Below are 16,912 nucleotides of genomic sequence, written 5' to 3' on the forward strand. Positions count from 1 at the left end.
CAGTCACCCCACGATGGGTCACCCGTAAAGCCAATATTAGAACTGCTATGTGGGGTTTCCCCACATCCCCACACACGTTACTTTCAAGGCGTCGCATGATGAACCTCACCATTACGAGCTGCCGTACCCTACCGCCCCACGATTCTGTCAATTGTTCCGAGACCTGTGTCTAGACCCGTGAATAGGAACTTTCGTTGACGATCGAGATCCACTGGTGTAGAATAGCATCCATCTCATGAGATACACCCCAGCGTAAGGATATCGATCCTAGCATAATTTGGAGTGAATTTAGTTCGTACGTCAAATTTCGCATTAAAGACTTTCCCGAGCTCGTAACGTATCTGCCTTGCATGAATTCATTTGTGTCGTTATTAGGTGTTGGAATGTTGTCGAAATTGGTCTCATTTTGAGATTCCACTCCCCATGCGTCTTCCCACCGGATAGTTGCTGGTACAGCAACGGAAGCTTTGTCTGCCATACACCGTGCACTGTATATAGACGCCACTGCAAATATAGCAGCAGGTAGGTGAATAGTGTGCGACCGACCAAGCGGCAACCTATCCACGAGATCTTGGATTGCCATTGAGTGCAAAAGAGCTCGGCGTCCCTCGTCACTTTGAGCCCAGACGACAAGATCAGATTCGTGGCCGGTGTAATCTGCTCCGCTGTAAAGCTGCTGCGGGATATTGTAGGTGGCACAAATCCATCTACAGAGCTGTGTTGTTGGAGTGGCTAGATTAAGGCAGATGCTGTGCCACCTGATAAGCAATTCCATGCTTTCAGCCGCTGCAGGATTAAGGAAGCGTAGGCTCAGGTTGTAGAGAGATATGAGAGCCTGGGCGATACTAATCTTCGACGGTGTTCCAACAGCAGGGCCCTTTAGTTGCTGCACATCTGAAATCAGAGATTGGAATCCCTCTAGTACCACTCGGACGGAGAAATTGGACATCGGTTGATTAAGGCACAGAAGATTGGGGGAGAACATGTCCACAAATATCATTTGGAATGATCGCTGCGGGGTTGCCTGCTTCTGAACTTCCACAATCCATTCATCCGCAGTCGTTGCAGCGAAAGCCTGATCGGATGCGGGCGTCAGAAGAGGGTTTGTGACATGGCGTACGCATGTTGCGTGCCCAGAGAACTGTGAAATCTGCCCGTCGAGAATGTAGTGGCCAAGAATTGCCCTTTTATGAACCTCAAGGGCAGCCCAGATCTTCCATTGCTCGTTTTTTTCATCTTCTGGTGTATCGAAGGTTGGCAAATGGAAAGAACCTTCATTAATTTGATACATCCCACATTGTCTTGCCCAATAGAATCCCAGTCCGTGAAAGACTTGACACGTCATTCGTAAACTTTCGTTCTTTGATAATAGCGCATATGTCTGTCCAAGCAGTGCTGTTAAGATAAGCTGTACCCCATTACATTGGTCTCTCGGACCCCTGGTAGCCATAAGAGCTTGCCATGAAGTTGCAACGGACATGTGAGCCAGCCTCCACAAAGCCTCGCCCTTAGTTACAGCGTCCTCTGCTGCTACAAACAGCGACCCAAGCGAAATAATGTTCAACAGGAGAGGGTGACTCGTCTCTCGTGCTAGAAAAGTAGGCTTGTGCAGCACAGGAAATGACGGCATGAATTTGTCGAAGAAGACATAGATACATGTGTCCAAAAACGCAGATGTAATGCCCTTAGAAGCAATCTCAGCAGTTAAACTAGAAGACAGATTTCCAATCAGTCTGCTCATCTGTTGCATAGCCTGCTGCCCAGGACTGTCGAAAGCGTCGATTTGTTCGTTTGCGGGAGGCAGGACTTCTGAACTGTCCATCCTTAGAGCAGCGGATGGCTGAAACTGCATTACAGGCAATGTGATAGGCCAGTTGCTGTTGAAGTCTGACATCAAAATTTCAAGCAACTCGCCAGATTCGGCCCACGATTGCATCGTTTCTGGTCCTGCCGGTATGGAGCTATGACTTGTGTCTGTATGGAGCTCCGGAAGACATGAGGGTTTGCGGCTAGTTACTTCAGCCATGGGCTCCTCAAGCCGCGTGTTCTCTTCAGCTACTGAGGCTGGCGGGGTTGCCGAGGATTCTGCCAAAACACGTGCCTTTCCATTCTCGTGTAGTTTAGCATGTCTTCGCAATACGTCCTGCCGGCCAAAGCTCTTATTGCACCGTAGGCAAGAGAATGGTTTCCGGTTAAGGTCTTTTAAAATCAGCTTAGTGTAACAAAATCAGAAGGATTGTACAAACGGCTCCTTTCATGTCTCTAAAAGTATGTCAGCAAAACAACTAGACAACCAAGGCTTAATAACTTACTGCAAGGTGCTCGGCTTTAGTAAAGTTTCTACAGCAGGTAGTGCACCGAAACCTTCCGCTGAGATCATTTTCTGTATGATTGTCGTCATTGCCTGGAGAAGTAATACTACTCATGTTAGGGACTTTATCAGTGCTTCATTTAAGATGGCAGAAATGGGGAACAGGATCATAATAATGAGGTTCCAAGGATGCGAGGTTGGCCGAGCTGGGGGATCTGTTGGGTGGGGCCATGCAGTATGGAGGAGGCTGATGGGCCAAGCGTCGCACGATGAGCGCAAAAGGTGAGAAATTGTTGGTAAGGACGACGGGGAGTGAAAGTCAGGGAAGGAGAGCTGCCCTTTTGTACAGCTTGAAACCGGCGGCAGGCCTCTGCGCGCGCGTTCCCCAATTAGGCGAGCGCCAAACCCCACAGGTTGAACACCACGATCTATATTATAAAAAATAGTAACTATAAATTCGTTTTCTATTTTGTTATTTTATTAAATTAAGCTCTTATAATAATCTTTAATTTGGTAATCTCACTTAATAGTGATTAAGACGCTCATTGGACTATATGAAATATTAACGACCACTATTTAAATAGTCTTTTATAATAGTATGAGCACAACGGTCTATTTTCTGCGTCCGTTTGGACAAGACGAATGGAACTCTTACATTCTTAGAGATGAATTTAATTTGTTTCGAACTCTCGTCTATCTTACTGGCTTCGTAGCATTTCTGCGTTTTGCTTATTTATACAACACCACAAACGCCACTCCAACCATTTTATCGTACAACATATGCAACACAATATCTTACAACAATCACCCCATACATATCAATACACTCCTCAAAACTCGTCATCCTCCCCATACTTACCCCCCCCCCTCCGACTCTCCGTCCCATCATCAATCCTCTTCTCCCTCACCACCCTCCCCCCCCTCGTCCTCCTCTCTCCCCTCGACGGCTTCCCCCCGGTAACCTCCTTAATCCCCTCGAACCCCTCATCGCCCATATCAACCTGATAAACATCCTTCCCGGTCTTCTTCCTCTTCTGCGCCTCCACCACATCCCTCCCCTTCCACTTCCCCGCCTTCTTCGAAGCCTTCATAACCTCCTTCGCCTTATCCATCGGCTTCCCCAACCTCGCCGTCCTCTGCACCCTCGTCTTCGCCCCCAGCGCCCACAAATCACCCCACTTCGCCTTCCTCGCATCGCGATACGCCTGCGCGCTGAACGACTTGGGGACTGTCCAGCGCTCGAGTGTGCCGGAAGGCGTGCAGAGGTCGATGGATACGTGGCCGCGGCGCTTGAGGGGCGTGAGGACCATGCGCGGTAAGGATAGGGTTGAGAAAGAGTCCGCCGGCTTCTGGGTGTGGTAGCCTAGATCGGGGTCGGAGCCGGCTTCGTGGCCGGCGAATGCGGCGTCTGTGGCTGATTGACCTTGGACTAGGGGCGTGGAGGAGGTGGATGGGTCGCGGGCGTCGACGCCGCGGCGCACGGCGAGGTAGGAGAACTGTGCGTCTTCGTGGTTTTTTCTGTTGGCGCCGAGAACGCGCTGTTGGAAGCCGGGGCGGATGAAGCGTTGCCCGAAGTGGCAGAAGTCCTTTCTCCCGGAGCTGATGCCGGGGACGGGATACATCGGGCAGGGCAGGTGGTTGGTGCAGGGTGCGATAATCATGCCCTTGTCCTTTGCGATGTCTGGGTCGTCGTTATTGAGGTTCCCGTTAACAATATGTGTCGCGCCTGGCGAGGCTATGTGCTTGTCGAGGAGCTGCGAGCGAGCTTCAGCGACGGCCTCGAAACCTCTTGGAATGCCCTTCTCGATTATAATCAGGACGCCACCATTTGGGTTCAGCAGAGACCACAGGTTCCTGACTTGATTCTTGCGCTTGAAGTCTTCTTTAAGCGGGAAGAGTGTGTGCGGTGCGATAATGACATCGTAGCTCTTGCGGGGCTGAGGCTTGCTGCTGTCCATGCGCCGCTCGTAGTTGGCGGAGTGTATGTACTCCGGCAGCCTAGGGAGGAAGGAAGTATTTTCAAGGATGACAGACATGCGATCGCGCAGTGTCTCGGGTCCTGTAAGAACAGTAGATTTCCCAGGAACCTTTGACCCCGCCTCAACAAGCCCCTCATCAGCCATAATATCCCACTCCGTCTGCATGATCTCCTTCCAAGCGATAGCGCCAGCACCACCAGCACCGGCATCAAGCACGCTCGGTCCTTGACCGTCTTCGCGGAGAAGCATGTCTCGGATCCATTTAGGACCCAAACGCTTGCGTGTCTCGACAAGCGTTCCCATGACCGAGGCGTAGACACCCGGCATAACAGCTGCCATGTACGCATCGGCTTCAATCTCGCTCATCCTGTATTGCGATGCTTCGAGACCAATGTGCTTTTGCGGGAGTAGACTGGAAGCTTTAGGCGTCGATGCCGAGTACGGGAGTCCTGGGCCACCAAACGCCTTCTCCGCAGCTTCGGTCAAATGCTTGATATCCGATCGTTTAAGCAAGTCCGTCAGAGGCTGCACGAAGCTCTCCTCCGGGAGAAAGATCGTACTTGGGTTCGTGCCAAAACGTCCCGCCATCGTATACGGATGCGTGCGGATCTCATCGCTATTGCTCCCAAACTCATCATCATCCCTCTCCCAAAAGTTGTCCTCCTCCATATCCTCCTCCACGTCCTCGATACCCTCCTCATACACCTCGAGTTCCTCCTCCACGTCCTGTGTCTCCTCTAACGGTTGTTGCGCGAGCGCATTCTCCATATCCTGTCGTAGTCGCATGATAGCGTCGACCTCGCGCTGGTTTTTGCCCTGGACGAGCATATTCGCCTCCACCGCCTCCTCAACAGCAACCTCCATCTCCTGCAACTGCGCCGAGATAGAATCCCTAGTATGCCCAATGATTTCGTAATCGACATCCTCCGCGGCGTTCGCTTGCTCTCCCAGCCCCTCCCCAGCATACTCCTCTCCCATCTCGACCTCCTCAAACTCCCCATCAGCGTTCTCCCTGAGAATCACATTACTAACCGGCCCATCCCACTCCCCACCCTCCAGCTCCGCATCCTCCACAATCTGCAAATCCTCATACGTCGTCTCCCTCAAAGGAGCCCCATATAGCCGTTCATACAACTGGTATTCCTCCCCCGACAAAAAGTCCTTCGGCAACGTCTCCCCAAACGTCTGACGCGCATGTCTAACCGTCTCTTCAATCCCCCCCTCTGCTACATTCTCCTTGACCGGTTCCGCATCCCTAACCCGCAAAGTCGTCGAGAAAGCCCTCAAGGAGGTCGGAGTGGCGAAGCCGCCGCGACGGGCAATAATAGGACGCGCTCTGGTCGTGGTGGTGGCGGTGGTGCGCGTAAATCCGCCTTCAAATAACGATTGCAGATGGAATCGACAAGCTTGACATGCCTGCGGCACTCTTCGTGCAGCGAGCATTGTTGGATAATCGAGGGCGCTTTTTTGCGGATGATGGGGGATGGGGGATGGGAGATCGTTTTTCTTGGAGAAGGCTGAGATATTTCATGGAAGGCTGCTTGGGGCCTGAGGCGATTATGTTTATTTCGGGGTGCGGTGATTGGTTGGGCGGATTGGGTAGGTAAGTCAGGACCCCTGTACCTTCGCGGGACCCACCGAGCCGCGTTTTGATAATAGTTACGGTTACCAATACTAACCATAATGGTAGATCCATAGCCTTCTTCAACAAGGCTGATTGCACCCGGAGGCCAATTCCCGCGCGCATCACCACTTCACCTCCATCATCAGCCTCACTCCCGACAATGCCGCTCCTTTAATACAACACACACCTCCTCCCACCTCACGCATCTCAACCATGCCACCCCTCCACCTCCAACACCTCCACCTCCCCCTCCTAACCCCCTACGCCACCGCGCAATCCCTCCAATCCTCCCTCGTCCGCGCCTTCCTAACCCACAAACACACCCCCTCCACCCCCCTCCCCCCCCCAACCCTCCTCACCTTCACTCCCCCCCCCATCTACACCACCGGGCGCCGCGAGCTTCCCTCCTCCTACCCTCCCTCACTAAGAGCCACCCTCCGCGCCCCTCTCGATTCAAATACCAGCGGGGCGGATTTCACTCCAGCTTCAAGAGGGGGGTTGATTACCTTCCATGGCCCGGGACAGTTGGTTATCTACCCGACGATATCACTCAACCACCCCCCCAGCTTCAGGAAACCGACAAGTCCGCGCTGCTACGTCTCTCTCCTCGAAACAGTCACCATCCGCACCCTAGCCCACTATGGCATCGAAGGCTTCCGCACAGCTGATCCAGGGGTATGGGTTAACCCCCGCCACAACCGTCTCGCCGACCCATCATCACCATCGATAGAAGGGGCCACAGAAAAAAAAATCGCAGCCCTAGGCGTCCACCTCCGGCGCAACATAACAAGCCACGGCGTCGGGCTAAACATCAGCACCGACCTGCGGTGGTTCGATCGCATAGTCGCCTGCGGGATCGAGGGGAAGGGCGTTACCAGCCTCGCTGAGGAAGGGGTGGTGGGTAAAACTGTGGAAGAAGTTGCGAGGGTCTGGGTAGATGCATTTGCTGCGGAGGTTGGCGCGGAGGTGGTGAGGAGTGTGGAGGTGGGGGAGGTGTTGGAGCAGGTGGGGGTGGGGAGGTTGGAGGATTTGGTGGAGGGGAGGGGGGGGATGGGGATGTGATGTAGGGGGAGGAGGTGGTTATCACATACGACGGGGAACTTAGAATCCGACATACAACGAGGGCGCGCCGACACTATACTGCGGCAGCACATCCCTCATCTCACAGCGATTAAACATCTCGCAACACACACACACACACACATACATAGACACATCATACCCCAGAACTCGTAAAAATTCATAACCAGCTCAACAACATGTCAACGTATTAATCAACTACCGTTTGCTTGTCGAAACCCCCCCCCACCACTCGTTCGCTCGTCCCCCACACACCATGTTGCCACCACAATCATCAACCATCAACAACGCCCCACGCCCCAAACAGTATATCATAAAAATAAAAAGACGCGCAAGTTTCGCTGTCCTCAAGACAATCCCATCAAAAAATCATTCGTTGCCTACCTAGCATTTCGCTTCCCCCGATCGCTTCCCCCATAAACGCCGTGTGTTTCAAGAACCAACATTTATTACCTGTTGGAAGAATTTCCCCAAAGCTATGCGCCACATCTTTCTCATTAATTCAATCAAACGCTCCCACCAGCCAACACAGCTCTGTTGAAATTCGGCGTAATCCTAGAGATAGATACTATCTCGAATTAAGGCACACACGTGCGTGCCACAATCAGTTCCTGTCTCTCTCTCATATCCCATATCCCATGTCCCATGATAGTTTGTTTGTTTCCTTTTCCTCCCTATTCCCTGGTGCCGGGGGTATGCCAGTAAATTTTTATTCCGAAAACCCTCGCGTCTGCAAATCCCAGCCCTATCTCCACCCCACCTACGCAGATTTATGCCTCGCCGAGTCCCTCCTCGGCGCCTGCGGTCTCTCCTCATCATCCGGACACCACTCTTCCGGCTGAAAATTGGGGTTATTGTAGTGCGCAGTGTTATAATGGCTGTTCTTAAACGTGTTCGTCTGAAACGACGACTGCTGCGCGGACGGATCGTTCCAGTCGCTCTCATACTCGTATTTCGAGTGCCTGAACTGACTGCCTAGGTTCGGCGGCGGCGGGGCTTCGGTCGGCGTGGGCGGGATGGCGCGGGAGAGTTGTGGTTGTGAGGGGCCGCTATGTATTGGTAGTGCTGCGGAGGGGAATATCGGGGTGCTGGAGGCCTGGGATGGTACTGCCGATATCGGCGAGACGGACGGCATGGTTGGTGTTGAGGCCGACGTATCGAGTGAGTATGAAGGTGACATTACGGGCTTGCAGTCACCAAGAGGGGCGTATGCTGGAGAAAACCCCTGGTTACCGAGAGGCGCCATTGACAGGCCGGGAATGCCCGCAATACCCGACAGATCGAAGGCGTTAAAGTTTGTCATTGGAGACGGGTCCTGGACGCGGTTGAGGATACCAGCGCGGTGGACCTGGATATTTGCCGAGGCGGATGCGCCGTCGATGATCTGTTGCTGCCTCAATGAAAGAGCGGGGGATCTCTCCTTATACAGGATATCATAATGACCAGGACGGTACAGCAGGTGGACCATTGGGGCGCCAGCGTGGATTGGGGTACCAGTCTCATCTTCAGCCTGGATGATATGACTATTAACATCCGTTCCCTCACTCCTGTCCAGATAAACAATCTCGACGGCGATACCGACCGGCTTCATTAGGACGTCGATCAAAAGGGTCATGCCCAAGTGCTCAATCTCTGTTTTTGAAGGCTCGATCATGTTTTTGCTGTAGTTGTCGACACCAAGTCCATCTGGGATAAAATCTCTGTAGGTGACAGCGTTGGCCTTGAGCCACGCGCTGGAAAGCAGTCTGAAGTAGTAGATAATGGCATTAGAAACCTCCTCGTCGTTAAAGCGTAGGAGGGTTAGTGAATCCGAATCAGGCGTCGGCCGCACATGTACTGTGGCAGCAAGGTCTCTCAAAAGGCTGAGCACTTCCTCCCTCATGTCCTCAAAGAGCCATTCTTGGTAGCCGCACCATGTTTCGATGAAACTCGTTAGTGACATCATACGTGCGATTTCTTCTTCAAGCTGGTCTTTGCTCCCTAGCTTGTTGAGCGTCTCGAAGTACGAGAAGCCAATCGCTAGAGAAGTCAGTATCGTGTTCCATCATAAATTGAACAGAGGCTGAATATATCTGCAGCTGAGTCTGGAAGGAAATGTGCAAATGAATAGATGAGTGAGAATACATACCACGCCATCCACAGTTGCCATCGCCAAGTACAGGTCGGTAATGGCTGTAAGTCTGCGGCAATTTCTTTGCGGAAGCAAGTCAGTAATGATTACCATATGCAGGTGAAGCCAACATACCGCAGTTTTGGCAACGAATATCGGATCAGCTTTTGCGTATTCTTCCGTGATGGCATGACTGCTCTTCTTAGGCCCAACCAAGGGTCCCTATAACACTGTAAGTTCATTGGGCTCATGTCAAAGTGCAGTAACGAGGTCCTACTTTTAAGTCTGGTTGATATTTTCTTGCAAGCGCCTCTTGGGCCTCCAAGTCATCGGCAACGGGCGGGGTAGTCATGGTGTTGTTGTAGCGCTGAGGTAGGTTGAGGTGTTGGTTCAAATTGCCGCCGAATGAGCCAACGGTGTTGAAGATCGGCTCGTCGAAGGTGATCGGCCCTCCGCTGTTTAACCCCAGATTGGACGTCGCGGCTTGGAAGTTATAGTCACCATGTGGGTTATTGTTTGGTATTGAAGAGGTGTAAGCAAAGGACGCGAACGGGGTCGCTTGCGGTTGAAACATCTCCCCGCTAAAAGACTGGAAAGTCGTCTGTTCCTTTTATTCTAAAGTAGGTAGGCACGAACGAACGGGAGAACGGGAGAACGGAGAACGGACGATACTGTGCGTTTAACGCAAAGACAGGCCACTGGTAAGATAAGCGACGGGAGAGAACCAGGTAATAACTAGGTCGCTCGGGCTTTCGATATGTCCGTACTCTTTAAATTAGTGATATTGAGTCCTGGCACTGTATAATTCGTGAACTGTCCAAGAGGGTATATGATTGCGCGATATATGGTATGTTCTTTCAATGGTGGAAGCTCCAGATAGGCTCCTCTTTTATCAACGCTATTTGTCGATGCTCGCGCAACAGCGAAAGTGGGAGCAGGTAGTATGGATGGATGGGCAACGAGTGGCTTCGATGACTGGGAACGAGTGTCAATAACGCATTAATTGCAGCGTTTCGATGATGAGGGCGATATAGTCAACGAGGATCAATTGAGTATGTATTCCAATTCCGCATCGGTTGCACCCGGGTATACCTGGTGCCGGCTGACGGCGGCGAAAAGGATGTAGAGGTCGTAGAGATATTGCGGAAGAGTGAGTATTCGGACCAGGTCAAGTCAGAGGATGGTGGAAGCAGGAAGAGCGAAGGAGGAGAGTTGCAGAGCGAGAGAGCGAGAGAGCGCTCGTTTCGTCTTGGATGAGGGTCGATGGGGGGTATTTGGAGTAGCTCAGCGTCCCTGTAGTCTCCACTCCTCATGCGTGCTGCCGTCGAGGAGACCCTTTTTTACCCGCGCAAAAGGCACGTCGCAAGATGGAGAAGGAGATGGAGGAGGAGAGAGCTCGAAGGTGTATTGGGGAGGGATATCGGAGCCGATGGATGTATGTATTTCTGTATCCTGGCAGCTGCGAGCTTTCGGTGTGTTTATGCGACCGCGGGCATGCTGAAACGGATAAATTCTGCACGTGAGTATAAATATATATTGATGGAGCGTCGTAGTAAGGTAGGTCGAAGGCTGGCCGATGATGGATGATTTGATGGGGGGCGGAGTCAGCGGAGAGTAGCAGTGTGAGTAAAGTGACGGCCAGTTTATGGGCTGATGGGAGTTATTTTGATAGGTACAGAGAGGAGGACAAGGACAGTTCAGGATGTATAGGATGGACAGGATGGACAGGGCAGGATAGTAACTGTACGTACGGTATGTGTGTGTGAATGTATGTACAGTGCATATATATAGTGCATATAGCAATGGAGTAGCAATGGAGGAGGTAGTACAATACTTTAGATACTTTACAATACAGGCATCCTACATACATTATAGATAGCCGTAGAGGTAGAGATAGATATATATATACTCCCCTACCGCCGACTAACTAAACTAAATGGACAGCGGGAGGAGGGGACGGGGGGGGCGGACGGGGGACGGGGGATGGGATGAGGAGTTACTGTATGGATATGGGTATGGATATGGGTATGAGTATGGGTATGGTAGTATGTATATGGATGGGTATGGGGGGGGAAGTGTAGGGGGGTAGGGGGTAGGGGGGTAGGGGGATATAGCTGAGAGAGGGGATAGATAGGTGAGGGGAAAGAAGGGCACACTGTCTCAGCTTAGAGATGTCTCCGTTACAGGGTATATCGTAGTAATCTATGTACCATCCAGTACAATAATGTACTACACTATACTTATACCATACAAATTACAATACAAATGATTTGAGGGATGGGAAGGGATGGGGAGGGATCACAGTAGGAGGGGGGAGGGATCAGTGGAAGAGAGGTAGGAGCATAATGGCCCCTTGTACGATCTACCTTGGTCTCATCCACCATCCTCTTACCTCTCCACCATCCTCTCCACCTCTCCATCTCCACCATCTCCACCATCGTCAACTCCCATCATCCACTTTATAATCCAACAAAGCCACTTCCACCCACTTCCAACCAACAACTCTTCCCGCTGAGACAAACCCTCCAACCGGGCCAACCTGCCCCGAACCGCGCGGCTACCTCTCCACTTGGCCTCAAACTCCCATACACACTGCGGCTGGAATGGTCGGAAAATAGACCTCCCCCCCAAAAAAGAGGTAGGTACCGTACTTGATTTCCCCCCATCTGAGACCTCTGTCTGACATTCAAGGCCCTTTTTTACTCCGTCCCCAGGATCTATCTATCTATGGTAAGGTATGGTATGGTATGGTATGGTATGCTTGCCTGCCTCCCCCCATCCATGGCTAGGATTGATCGATTCTCCCTCTTGACGACACGGACGACGCTGGTGCTGGTGCTGGTGCTGTTGCTGCTGTTTTACTACCCCACTTCATGCACCCACCGCCGCCGCTACACAAAAATGTACATCCCTAACACATACATACATACATACTTACACCGTTTCCTGACCAATCCACGGCCCAGCCCCGGTTACCTCGCGCGCGCGCGGCCGGGCCTGATATTGTGTGTAGGTAAGTAGGGTAGGTATGTGTGTTCGTGCTGTTTCCTGTCTTACTCGGCTTCGGATACTCGCATGTAATGAACCCGTCCGTCGAGATGCGCGAGGGGAGGGAAGGGAGGGGAAGCTGCTGCATGGACAAGCAAGCAAGACAAGCAAGCAGGCAAGACAAGAGTTACCCTTGAAGTGTGTGTGTGTCTGGACTATCTAGACAGAGCTACCCTTGAAGTTTGTCTAGACTATCTAGACATCCAGGCCGGAGACTACTTGCTCCGGCTTACATGGGTATACATAATCGAGTCGGTCTGTCGGTCGGTCTGTCGCATCGACCAAATCGCAGGCATCACCACCACCACCACCACCAACAGTATAGTATAGTAATAGTTGTAGTTTTGTGAAGCAGCACTCCTTCTCCTACCCTGCCTGCCACCCTGCCGCTCACACCCACAAAAAACACCTAGCCGACTTCACGGCACACACACCCCCCCTCGCAAGAGCTAGAGCTATACGTATACCGTATACAAGGGTAGATCATCACGTCCCACCTCTGCCAGGGCAAGACTAAACGGCCTCTCCTCTCTCGACGCCGCCGCCGGACCACCCACCCACAGGGCTGTCACATCTCATCTCACCCCCGCCCTCCTCCCGGTCGGCCAGAAAGCTCATCCACCGATCATCCTCTCCCCCTCCTCCTCTCCTCCAATCCCCATCCAACGGGCATCACCTCTCCCCTCCTCCCCTGCCGTCTTCTACGACAGACAGACAGATAGGACAGCGCCCTAGACAAGGGCATCGCATGATCGAGTCCCCCGGCATGGGAGGATGTCGCCAATGACAACCTCCCTCCCATGCCGGGGAACTCCCTGCATTGTAAGGACGACCTGCCGAGTGTTTTGGCGCGACGAATCAGGGGTGGTGGGGGGGATGGGGGGGGGGAGGATCTTCAACGCCTTGGGGGAAGGGAGGGGATGGAACAGGTAGGTAGGTAGGTAGGTAGGGTGGGTGGTATTGACTAGGAGTGCGCGGGCGCATGGATAGGGGGTGTTAGAGAGGGGGAGGGAGAGAGGGAGGGAGACAGGCCAAGTTCACAACAAGCAAGCTCCCGCCTTGTCCCGCCTAGCCCGCGCCGCGAGGGTGCCAGTACACCCAGCATCTCCCCATCCAGCCAGCCAGCTAGCATCAATCACGACGTCCCCCCCGCCCGTCCATCCCGCTCGATTTGTTGAGGCGGCGGGTGGGCTACTAAGCTCCCCTCCCCCCCTCGAACAGCGGGTGTGTGTGTCTGTGTGTGTGCATGGGAGAGGGAAGAAAAATTGGGGAGAGGGCCCTTTCGCTGTTCGAGATCTACCATACCCATGGTAGGTAACCTGGGGTGTGGAGACGGACTGTGCGTGCGTGCGGGCGGGCGCTCGCTGCGGATCCTTGGGGGGTGGCTTGGCTCGTTGTGAACTGGTGTGAAGTGGGCGGTCCCTCGCTAAAGGGGGGGATATGTAAAACTGGCGGTTACTTGCAAGGAAGGGAGGGGGGGAGCAATTTGATTGTTGTACACTCATATACTTAGTAGTGGTGCGCCGTTGGCCGGGTAGGTAATATGTGTATATCGCATTCATATATCATATCCCCCTCCCATCCATAATCCATGCAGTCATTGCAGCAGCTTGCCTGTGCACTGGCACGCTGCGTTTAAGTCCCTCAAACCTCAACCCTCACCCCTCAAGCCTCAACCCCAGAGACCAACCCATCACACGTACGATTTTTAGTTATTTCCCTCTCTTCTCTCCTACGCGCGCTGAGAACCAGCCCAGCCCACAAAGCTATCGAAGTAGGCGGATGTATCCGAGCACTACTGTACCCCCCCTACCTCCCCTGTTTGGAGCTATGGGCAGGCAGGAGCTAGACAGGACGCATCGGTCTAATGTACACAGTAAGCAGTAAAGCAGTGGGAAAGCTGCTAGTCTTATCAGCCCAGTCAGTCAGCTCCGCCGTCAGTCAGTCAGCTCCCACGTACTGCCGGTTCCAAGTCTCTCGTATCGTAATCGCACATCGGAGATCCAGCTCAGCCGGGCGGGCGATCGATGATGATGCCATCTGTTTCACCCCCCTCAATCGTATTACTAATCTTCCAAGAAAACTCCATAGTCAATAGTTCCGTCCCATAGTCTGGAGAGGAGATTCGATAGACCGGGTATACCTCCACGGCATCTACGGCATCACGGCATTCACGGCACGGGTCTTGGTACTGCACTGTACCTTACACTACCCTACCCCGAGGCCCCGCAAGGGAAGGGAGAGAGGGGAGAAGGGGAAGAAGCTCCATTATTGTTGTTGTTGTTGTTGTCATCGTCCCCGCCCGGCTTGACAGACCAGCTAGCTAGCTAGCTAGTTACCCAGGCTAGCTAGTTCGCGCGCGCGCCCGCTCTACCTCCTTTTCTCAGTCAAAGCTCCGTTTCGTACGGCTTCATCCGCCAGTTAACGCCACAAAAAAACCTAGGATGCACTGCACACACACAGACACACACTATCAAAACCCCACAATATTCGGTAAGCGGGGAAGAAGGCGCGAACTAGACCTGCCTGTCCTGCGTATAGGGGGACGGACGGGAGTTACAGTTTGGTTACATTGCATACAGTACAGTATAGTATAGTATAGTACCTCCTCACCATCTTTCTCTCGAACGCCCACAGCCGCTGCTCAGCAGCACCACCAGGAACATATTCAACACATCACTAGTTAGCGCGGAGGCGGGGGAGAACAATCAGTCAAGGGTCTTGGCACACATACATACACGTCTTTCTGTCTAAGACATATATTTTTTGGGGGCTTGCAGAAATGCTAAAATGCAACGCAACCGAACTCCAGGCTAATGCGACTCGCTCGCTGGCAGTCGTTCAGAGGTCGTCAGCCCGCTTGACCTTCAGGGCGGTCTAGGTCCAGAACCCCTCCTCCCCTCCTTCCCCCCTATCGCGACAATTCCCACTAGGAGCGCTATCGAGTGCAGATCTCCGGTTTCTACCGGGGTCGTCCCCCCTCCAAGCAAGCCCCCCTCCTGACACCCCAATCCCCTCCCCCCAGAATCATGCAAAAACGCCTCCTTTCCCCCGTCCCTGGAACGCCGGTCCCCTCTTCTGGCCCGTGTTCCTCACCGCGGCCCCCCTCCCCAGCACCGACGGCACCATCTCCACCTGATCGTCCGCTAATCCCATATCCGCGTTCTGTGGCGCCTTGAAGCCCTCTCCGTCCCTAAACACCGTCTGGTACAGGGACGTGACAGCTGTGCTCCATTTCTGCATCGCGAGCAGGCGCTCCTCGTCCGTGGCGTCGTCGATCTCCATCGTGCCCGCGTGCTGGTTGATGCGGCCGCGCACTTTCTTGTCGACGATTAGGAAGCCGAGGATGTCTTGGACTTCGGGGATGGAGATGGAGAGTTGTTTGGAGATGAAGGAGAGGCGGAAGCGGGTGTAGGGCGCGATGAGCTTGAGGACTGCTTTGGTGCGCATGTTGCGCGTTACTTCGTCGATGTTTTCGGCGATGAAGGGGTCGGCGAGAAGGTCGGTGTTGGTTTGCAGGACGGATTCGTATTTTTGGATGTCGTCCCGCTGGTAGGCGTCTACCAAGTCTGTCATGGCGGCGATTCTCGCATCGCCTTTGTACGGCTTGGTCTCTTGCGATTCGAAGGGGTTGATGTCCGACTTCATCAGCATGGTCGTGAGGACGAGATATTTCAGAACTTGGATCCTCTGCAGAGACCCGGCTTCATCGTAGTTTCGGAACGACTCGAAGAAGTCGCTCTGCGCGTCCTTCCAGTTCTCCTCGCTCATGTGCATCTTCCCCCCGCATTCTCGGATGATTCCCATGATCTTGGGATGCGGAACAGCTGATCGCACCTTGAGCGCTCTCTCGTACAGGCGCTTTAGCTGCTTATTATTCTTGGTATCTGCGTACATCTGGATCTCCATTGCGTAGACTTCTAGCGAGTATGTACCCTTATTCGGGTCGTCCGTCCCATCTTCCCTCTCACAAGCCCTGTGAAGCTCTCGCACCTTCTTCATGAGAGATGTGTAATCTTTCCGGTCGAGGAATAGCTTCGCGAGCTTGATATTTGTCTTGAGCCATAGCCTTTCGTTGTTGGTGCTCTGGAATGATTCGAGCGTCTGGGAGTAGAAGTCCTCCATACATTTCCGAGCTTTCGGGTCGTCGGATCCCTTCTCGATATAGTCGAGCATGTTATTTATTGATTTCTCGGAGTAATTCCTCGTAACGGCGGATTTGACGTATGTGAGGAGCTCCTTGTAGTGCTCGACGGCCTTCGTAAACGTTAGCAGAGCTCCATACCACCACACGATTTAGTAAAATAGAAGAACACACCTCGTCATATTTCCCAGTCTTAAATTCCAGCTTGATAGCCTGCTTAAGTCCTTTAAACCCCCACTCGCCCTTCTCCTGCTCCAGCTTGGGCACCTCCAGAAATTCCTCTATCGCCTCCGCGGGATATTCGGATTTCATCTGCTTCGCATTATAATATTTGTTTTCGATATCGACATCCCCGTCCTCTTCCTCTCCATCATCTTCATATTCGAAGTCATATCTAAGAATGTCAGTTGATTCCGGAGCTTGCGGAGGGGCACAGCAGCTTCATAACTTACTCCTCCGCATCTGAATCTTGCATGAAGTCGTCGCCATCGTCGGACATTTTGAATGTGGGGGGGAAATGCGTCTCCCAGAAATATAGACCTCAAATGAGTACTGGCTACGGTGCAGATCTGAAGTTTGGGTTATGAGCGGTGTCGTGCTGCTTGTTTGAGTTGTT

The 16,912-nt window shown here is 52.8% G+C and overlaps 5 protein-coding genes across 5 annotated transcripts; 1 reads left to right on the top strand and 4 right to left on the bottom strand.

The window, feature by feature from the left end:
* Positions 1-169: 169 nt before the first annotated feature.
* On the bottom strand, positions 170-2,380 carry VE01_06028 (uncharacterized protein; the record flags this gene model as incomplete). Its single annotated transcript, XM_018275484.1, has 3 exons — positions 170-2,199; positions 2,243-2,262; positions 2,313-2,380. The coding sequence occupies 3 exons, from the start codon at positions 2,378-2,380 to the stop codon at positions 170-172; spliced, it is 2,118 nt and encodes a 705-aa protein (XP_018129679.1).
* A 590-nt stretch (positions 2,381-2,970) lies between these two features.
* Positions 2,971-5,826, bottom strand: RSM22 (37S ribosomal protein S22). Its single transcript, XM_018275485.2, has one exon. It carries the CDS (start codon positions 5,731-5,733, stop codon positions 3,142-3,144), a length of 2,592 nt encoding a protein of 863 aa, XP_018129678.1. The 5' UTR covers positions 5,734-5,826; the 3' UTR covers positions 2,971-3,141.
* Positions 5,827-6,037: 211 nt separating this feature from the next.
* On the top strand, positions 6,038-6,976 carry VE01_06030 (uncharacterized protein; the record flags this gene model as incomplete). Its single annotated transcript, XM_018275486.2, has 1 exon — positions 6,038-6,976. Exon 1 carries the CDS (start codon positions 6,128-6,130, stop codon positions 6,974-6,976), a length of 849 nt encoding a protein of 282 aa, XP_018129602.1. The 5' UTR covers positions 6,038-6,127.
* A 160-nt stretch (positions 6,977-7,136) lies between these two features.
* On the bottom strand, positions 7,137-10,955 carry VE01_06031 (uncharacterized protein). Its single transcript, XM_018275487.2, has 5 exons — positions 10,856-10,955; positions 9,382-10,754; positions 9,240-9,326; positions 9,123-9,186; positions 7,137-9,013 (listed from the first exon to the last, which is right to left on the bottom strand). The coding sequence occupies exons 2-5, from the start codon at positions 9,676-9,678 to the stop codon at positions 7,755-7,757; spliced, it is 1,707 nt and encodes a 568-aa protein (XP_018129603.1). The 5' UTR covers positions 9,679-10,754; positions 10,856-10,955; the 3' UTR covers positions 7,137-7,754.
* A 4,224-nt stretch (positions 10,956-15,179) lies between these two features.
* Positions 15,180-16,912, bottom strand: VE01_06032 (uncharacterized protein; the record flags this gene model as incomplete). Its single annotated transcript, XM_018275488.2, has 3 exons — positions 16,749-16,912; positions 16,471-16,690; positions 15,180-16,409 (listed from the first exon to the last, which is right to left on the bottom strand). The coding sequence occupies exons 1-3, from the start codon at positions 16,793-16,795 to the stop codon at positions 15,180-15,182; spliced, it is 1,497 nt and encodes a 498-aa protein (XP_018129600.1). The 5' UTR covers positions 16,796-16,912.

The sequence above is a fragment of the Pseudogymnoascus verrucosus genome (assembly GCF_001662655.1).
Source record: "Pseudogymnoascus verrucosus strain UAMH 10579 unplaced genomic scaffold scaffold_27, whole genome shotgun sequence".
NCBI lineage: Eukaryota > Fungi > Ascomycota > Leotiomycetes > Thelebolales > Thelebolaceae > Pseudogymnoascus > Pseudogymnoascus verrucosus.

Excerpts from the sequence above, each read along its gene's own strand:
- RSM22 (XM_018275485.2), bottom strand. The coding sequence starts at position 5,733 with ATGCTCGCTGCACGAAGAGTGCCGCAGGCATGTCAAGCTTGTCGATTC.
- VE01_06031 (XM_018275487.2), bottom strand. The coding sequence starts at position 9,678 with ATGTTTCAACCGCAAGCGACCCCGTTCGCGTCCTTTGCTTACACCTCT. Across the intron at positions 9,187-9,239 it reads TATTCGTTGCCAAAACTGCG|AAATTGCCGCAGACTTACAG; the intron begins GTATGTTGGCTT and ends GCTTCCGCAAAG. Across the intron at positions 9,014-9,122 it reads TGGCAACTGTGGATGGCGTG|CGATTGGCTTCTCGTACTTC; the intron begins GTATGTATTCTC and ends TGACTTCTCTAG.